Source organism: Sminthopsis crassicaudata, chromosome 4, assembly GCF_048593235.1.
Source record: "Sminthopsis crassicaudata isolate SCR6 chromosome 4, ASM4859323v1, whole genome shotgun sequence".
In the NCBI taxonomy this organism is placed as follows: Eukaryota; Metazoa; Chordata; class Mammalia; order Dasyuromorphia; family Dasyuridae; genus Sminthopsis; species Sminthopsis crassicaudata.
The window spans coordinates 473,172,290-473,179,564 of NC_133620.1; the positions used below are offsets into that span (position 1 = coordinate 473,172,290).

The following is a 7,275-nucleotide window of genomic DNA, read 5'->3' on the forward strand; positions in this document are numbered from 1 at the left end:
CCAGAAGGTAATATTCCTTGTGTCCTAAAGAGTTAAGGATTGAATTAGATATCCCAGACTAGAGGCCTTTGAATAAGGCCTTGGAAAACAGCATGGGCTTTATCAAAACACCAGCATATGTGTTCACGATGCCAGAATCTTGTCTAAATTGTTAGAATTCTGACTGCGAAATGCAAAGCGCCCATCCATCTTTGCAGGGCAAATGAAGCAGTGTTCCAGAGACAAAGCAAACAGTCCTGGACAATCCAGATTTCAGAGCCTGAAGAGCCCAGAGCAGAATCTACCTCTCCACATCCCAATCTATCCCCATAGAACCAGAAAGGGGGGGAAGCCAAAGCTGGGAGCCGTGAACCCATCCCCAAACCGTTTTCTAAATGGCTTGGAGATGCAGTTATAGTTTTCAAGGGGCTCTGACTGCCTTTCGCCTTGTGCTGGACTGAGGCTACTGTAAAAGGGAGTTTGGGATCCCTGAGTACATGACACTCCATCAAGTGCAAGTTTGCAGATGAGGCCGGAAACCTGAGCAGTGGAGGCTGACCAAGCGGGTAGACGGATGCTCGAGCTGACAGTCTTCTCCTAAAGCGACTGAGCAGGAATGCAGCTAAATCCCAGATGATTCCATCCAAGTGGGAAAACCAAACATAGCCAGGCCGTGCTCCTAATCTCGGAGGCTCTGTTTTCATGGGGGGATTGAGCTTGGGAAAGTGCTGTCTGCAGGTGAGCAGGGCCCTCTCACAGAGAGGCATCATGGAAGTCGGAGCAAGGCTGGGGAGGAGGATCTGAGCCAAGGATGCCCAAACACCAGGGCAAAAAGTGGCTGCCCACCCTGCCAGAAGCAACCGTGCCCCTCAGAAGGCCAACCTGGAGAAGTGTTCTAGAGCCGGCTTTCTGAGAGAGGAGCAGCTGAGCAGGAGCCCAAGCTGGCTCCAGCCCCATCCACCGACCAGAGTGAGCATTCCCACAACAGATTCAGCCCATCACAAGTGGCCCCACACCAAATCCGGCCCAAACGCGGGAGCTCTGGACCCGTGGTCCCAGCCTCGGATGCCCCGGAAATGCACACACAGGCTGGATTTGGGCCATTCCCCAGATCCACAAGCCTCTTCTGCATCACTTCCAGCAACATGGGGGTCACGGGCTTCATTACACAGAAGCCCCAGCAAGTCAAAGCAACTGTCACTTCCCCACACAGCTAAAGACTGATTTCCATAAACGCGGAGGACAAAGGCACTCATTTCCATAAACACCCAGGTCAAAGCCACTCCTTTCCAAAACGCCCAGGTCGCCCAAGCTCCTTTCCAGGCCCCACCCCCACGGATTCCCAGGGATGCCCAGCTCGCAGGACCCAATCTGGGAAATGCAAAGCTGCGGGACTTTTGCACGCAGGACCACCTTCCAGGGCCCATGGACTACAACTTCCTGGAAGCGCAGAAACTAGAGCCACTCTTCCAAGAACTCTCCCGGCCGTTCTCGGCTCGCTCAACACTTTTCTCTTGGAGATCTCGGGCCCCTCGGCTGCCCGGACGCACCATCCATCCCCACCATCCATCCTCCGTCCCCTCCGCCCTCCCACACGCTCCGGCTGGGGTTTTCTCTGGGTGGGTTGGAGGAAGAAGACAAGCCCTGATTCCTGGGATCCAGGGGAAAGAAGAAACACATCTTCCACGCCTCTACAGGCATCCCTCTCCTCGGCAACAACTGAGCAACAGGGGCCACGAGACGCACCGGCGCATTTCGGGACCCCCGCCCCCCCAGGTCCAGCCCGCCCCCCCCCCCGGGGGCCGAGCTGCTCCCTTACCCTCGATGGCGATGACATGCTCGCGGATCTGGCTCTGCAGCACGGGCTCCTCCACGCGCTCCAGCAGCTCGTAGATGGAGTAGATGTTGGGGTGCACGGACTCGAAGCGCTGGATCTCGGCGCGGATGGCAGCCGAGTTGGCCAGCTGCTGCTGGTAGTTCATGGTGCGGCCGCGTCGGGCCCGCGCTCCGCCCGCCCGCCCGCCGTCCGCCGCTGGGGCTCTCGCTCCTCTTCCTCGGCGGCCCGGGCGGGCTGCGCGGAGGGTGCGGGGCGGCCGGGCCGGGGGGCTCGGTCAGCGGGCGCTCGGGGGGCAGCGAGCCCCCATGCAGGCTGGGGGATCCCCGGGCGATCGCGGCCACCGCCGCCTCCTCCTCCTCCTCCTCGCCGCTCCGCGGCCCCAGCAGTGGCCGCCGCCGGCGGGAGCTTCGTCCGGCCGGACTCCCGAGGCTGCCGCCACCTCCTCACCCCGCGAGCGCCGCAGCAGCTCCGGCTCCGGCTCCGGCCGCCCGCGTGGCCGCCTGTCCCGGCAGCCTAGACGCTTGGCCGCCGCGGCGCAGCCATGGAGCGGCCCCGGCGCGCGGGGCGCGGGGCGCGGGGCCGGCTCCGGCAGCCGGCTCCCCCCGCGCCGGGCTCCGGGAGGCGGCGGCGGAGGAGACGAGCACAGGGAGGACGAGGGAGCGCGCAGTCGGGGCTGCTCCGGCCGCCGGGGCTACTCGGGGGCGCGGAGCCCGGCGCGGGCGCTGACGGTGGCGGTGGCGGCGCCTGCTGGGGCCCAGCCCGGCCAGCACCCCCCGGGCCCCGCGGCCGCCGCAGCCGCTACTCTTCCTCTCCCTCCTGGGCTCGTGCTCCTGCTGCGGGCTCCTGCCTGGGCTCTGGGCCCTCGTCCCCCGGCCGTCCTCCCGCTCCCGCTCCCGCTTCGGCTTCGGCTTCTGCTTCTGCTCCCGCTCCGGCTTCTGCTCCAGCTCCCGCCCGGGTTCCGGCTCCGGCTCGGGCTCCGGCTCCGGCTCCGGCTCCGGCTCCGGCTCCGGCCCCCGCGGCCCCAGCAACGCCAGATGCCTCCTCCTCCTTCTCCTCCTCCGCCGCCGCCGCCGCCGCTGAGATGCCCCCGCCCCCGAGCCCCGGCCCCTCCCCCTCCGGGCCCCTCCCCCTCCTCCGGGCCCAGGCCGGATCCCGGGAATTCGGGACCAGACTCCACCCCGCTCCTTCCTCTGCGCTTCTTGGGACTTGTAGTTCTGGGCACGTCTTCCTGCCAATGGACCCGCCTGCCCGTTCTCCTGCCCTCACCCCCCCTCCCCGGGGCGCTGGCGGGCCCTCCGCGCGGGGCGTCCTGGGAATATCCCCGGGAGCACGATGCTGAGGGCCGGGCCAGCCGGGAAAGGGCGTCCCACGTATCCGAGACCTCCTCGGCCCTCGGGCAGCCGGGTCGTGCCGCTTCTCCGAGCAGCCTCCCGCTCAGTTTTCGGACCGGGACGGAGGGTGCGGGGAGAGCGGGCGGGCAGTCCGGGCGGAGGGCGACTCTGTGCGTTTGCTCCGTTCCTTGTTATTCTTTTTAATGTTTTTTTGGAGACTAATTGAGGATGCAAAGGTGGAGAGAAAAGTAGGACGAGTGCGGATTCCACGGAACTGGTCTCCCTCTCCCTTTGCCATGCGGCAGCTTCTTCCCATCTTTTTTATTCTGCCTAAAAAACGGAGGGAAAGCAAGGCAGGAAAAGCTTTTCTTTTTTATTTTGTGACAATCCGTGATTTTATCTGTGAAAGCGAACTCCTAGCAGATGCAGATCGGCACCTTTTCTGCCACTGACAGCCTTATAAAGCTTCCTAGGAAAGAGTTAAGTGTCCAGGGTCTCACAGTCAGTGCAGGTCAGAACTCGCATCCAGGTCCTTCTGGCTCCAAGGTCACCTTTCCCCTCTGCTCCAAATGGCCTTAACAATAACAGCTCACATTATTGCTAATTTTATTATTAATAATCCCAGCCGTAGGACTTTAAGGCTTGCACAGTGCTTTATAGAAAACAGCTCTTGGGTTTACCTGAGAGCCGGGTGCTCATCCCTGCATACAGGTGTGGTCCCACCAGATCAGGACTTTCAGATCTTCCCTAATGCAACCCAAGCTGAAATCGGACTCAGAACAAAGGTGCTGGCGAGTTACGGGTTCCTTCTAGATTGTCACACCCAATACCCAATTATTCAGTGAATGACAGAATGTTCCTACCCCTGGACTCAATGACCCCGCTCCCAGAACAGAGCCCTGAACTTCCTGAAATGGGCACCGAAAACTTTCCCTGTTAGGGGGAAGAGTGGCAGGGAGAGACAGAGATTCACAAAGATACTCCTAAAACTATTATTTGTAAGAGCTGAGACAAGGCAAAAACTGGAAACAATCTGTTAGCACATCAGTAAGTAGCTAACCAGCTTAGGAAATCTGAATAGACCCCAAGTCCTGATGAATATGCAGAATGTAAAGCCATATCGATAGATTTCTATGAAATGGCACAAGGGAAAAGCAGAAAGCCAGCACAGCCCAGTGCCACCCTGTAGCTGAGACGGTCAAGTTCTATTTATTACTCTTTGGGGGAGGGAGGAAGAGGATGCAGGGTAACAGGATCTGTAAAGCTCTCTGAGTTGTCAAAAATAGGTGGAGCACCTGGTGTGTCCTCCCCCTCCCTGCCCCCCTCCTCCCCTTCTCCCCACTTTGAATGTGGGCCAAAGATCTTTCTGCCTCTCTCCAGAAATTAAAAAAAAAAAAAAAAATCAGCTAAAGAGCAGCCTTATATAGTCATGAGAGGGGTGATGGACAATGGAGAAAGCTTCATTAACTTGGGAAGCAAAGGATTTAGGTTAAAATCTCCAGGTTAAAATCCTTCACTATTAATGAGATCTTCAGCAAGTCATAACATCTCAGCAAGTCTTCACTTTCCTCATCTCTAAAATGAGTATATTGAAGCAGATATCCTGGGAGATCCCTTTGAACATTAACTAGAGAGGTGGGAAATTTTAGGACTCATGTCCAAGTCACAGCTGAGTCATTTTATTAACTTGTGACCTTGCACATGCCTAAGTTCTCTGAACTTAAAATTTAACATCTAAAGTGTTGAGGTGGCACAGTGGATAGAGCACCGGCCCTGAATTTGGAAGGACTCAAGTTCAAATCTGGTCTCAGACACTTAACACTTCCTAGCTGTGTCACCCTGGGCAAGTCACTTAACCCCAGCCTCAAAATAAATAAATGAATGAATGAATGAATGAATGAATGAATGAATGAATGAATGAATAATCAAATAGACAGACAGATAGATAGATAGATAGATGGATAGATAGATAAATGAACAAATAAATAAATAAATAGATAGATAAATAAATGAATGAATGAATGAATGAATAAACAAACAGACAGACAGACAGACAGATAGATAGATAGATAGATAGATAGATAGATAGATAGATAGATAGATAAGTAAATAAATAAATAAGTAAGTAAATAAATAAATAAATGGAAAGAAAAATTAAAAATAAAGTGTTGAGGTGGCAGCTGGGTGGAAAAAGCAGCAGGCCTGGAGTCAGGAAGATCTGAGTTCAAATGTGATCTCAGACACATTATCCTATGCAAGTCACAGCCTTGTTTACCTCAGTTTCCTCTTCTGTCAAATGAAATGGCATCTCACTGCAGGATCTTTGCCAACGAAATGCCAAATGGCGTCAGGAAGAGTGAACATAATGGAAGTAACTGAACAGCCAAAGTCTGATATGCAGGAAATCACAACTTTTTCTTGAAGCACTGTTAGAGAAATACATTTGTGACACTCCCTCTGGATACACCATATTTAAGAGTACGTTAGTGGGATAGGTTCTTTGAGAGGAAAATGCCATGGCTCCCCTTCTGGTCTCTAGGGTTAACCCTGACTAACCCACAGTCTTCACACAAGACAATACCAGAATTTTTAAGCAGTCCAGATCTCTCCAAGTTGACTCCTCCTGACCAATGCATGCAGTTTAGGCACTTTCAGCTGAGTTTTAGCAGCCAAACCAACACCAGAATTGGCCCCAGGGTTCACTGCAGAGCCTTTCAGCATCTTGATGTCTTTCTCCTGAGTGCAGCAAAGATGCTAGGCCATCAACTCTATTCCTTCTCCTTTTCCCCTCACAAGTGAAAGTTAGTTACAAATGCCACAGGTTTAGGAGCCTAGGAGACTGAATATACTCAAAGGTGTAACACTGAAACCAAATACAACTTGAAACAAAGTTAATCTAACACTTCAGCGAGGCTCCTAAGGCAAGTACAGCTCACTGGAACACAACTGTAAAGCTGTGAGTAAATTAAAAAAGATCAGTGAGCTCCTGAAATAGCTCTCACAAAACAACCCTCAGGCTCCCACTCAGGGCTTTGCTGACTTCTTTCATGTAAATATATCATGTGGGACCCAAGAAAGATGAACCCACATTCAAAACTCAAGACTCCAGAACTTACAACCTCCCAGCAACATATTTACTTGTATTAATTGCCCAAAGGATACACTTTGTTTAAAGTAAAAGCATTAATGAAAAAGCATGGTAAGAAAAAATAACAATGAAACCTTTCTCCTCTAGTATCAGGTACTCTTCTCCACAGAGATCGAAGTCATTTCTTTTCTTTTCTGTTTTTTGAGATACGTCATATTAACTTCACTTTTTTAAATAAAGCTTTTTATTTTCAAACCACATGCACAGATAATTTGACAACATCGACCCTTGCATAGCTTTGCATTTCAGATTTTCTCCTCCTTCCTTCCCACCCCCTCCCCTAGATAGTAAGCAAGCCAATATATATTACACATGATAAAACATACGTTAAATCCAATATGTATAAACATATTTATACAATTCTTTTGCGGCACAAGAGAAATGGAGATCTAAATTATTTCAAAGAGGAGACATGTATCGCCCCCCCTCCTTGCCTCTTCTCCCAGTCTGCACTCACATTGCCATGTTTTGATCCCAGAATGTGGCTGCTACTCCCAGATTCTAGTGGAGCATGTGTGTCTCCTGCTACGATAGCTGGCATGCTTCTTAACAAGCAGCCAATAGACACAATCAGATCAAAGCAAAGACATTTAATAAAATGACTTGGTAAGAAGATTTACAAAACTTTACCCCCACCCTCCCCTTCCAGAAATCTGTTACTCTCACAAATGTTTAAAGCCTTGGTGGGAAGACTGTGCTCAAAATGAAAGTGCAGCAGGGGACACACGTGCAAACAGGGAGCAAGTCAGAACTCAAAATTCATGTCCTCTGAGTTCATCTCAAGGACATGAATCTTTTTTTTAAATTTTATTATAGCTTTTTTATTTACAAGTTATATGCAAGGACATGAATCTTTTTAAAATTTATTATAGATTTTTTATGTACAAGTTAAATGCATGGGTAATTTTACAGCATTGACAGTTGCCAAGCCTTTTGTTCCAATTTTTCCCCTCCTTCCCTCTACCCTCTCCTGCACATGG

At 52.1% G+C, this 7,275-nt stretch overlaps 1 protein-coding gene across 1 annotated transcript in view; it reads right to left on the minus strand.

Annotated features, from left to right (window-relative positions):
• The window catches only part of AGAP1 (ArfGAP with GTPase domain, ankyrin repeat and PH domain 1), a 622,443-nt gene extending 620,372 nt beyond the window's left edge, over window positions 1–2,071 (minus strand). The window contains 1 exon segment of the mRNA XM_074264417.1: window positions 1,799–2,071. Coding sequence (XP_074120518.1) covers window positions 1,799–1,961 — 163 coding nt within the window. The 5' untranslated portion in view covers window positions 1,962–2,071.
• Window positions 2,072–7,275: the final 5,204 nt, after the last annotated feature.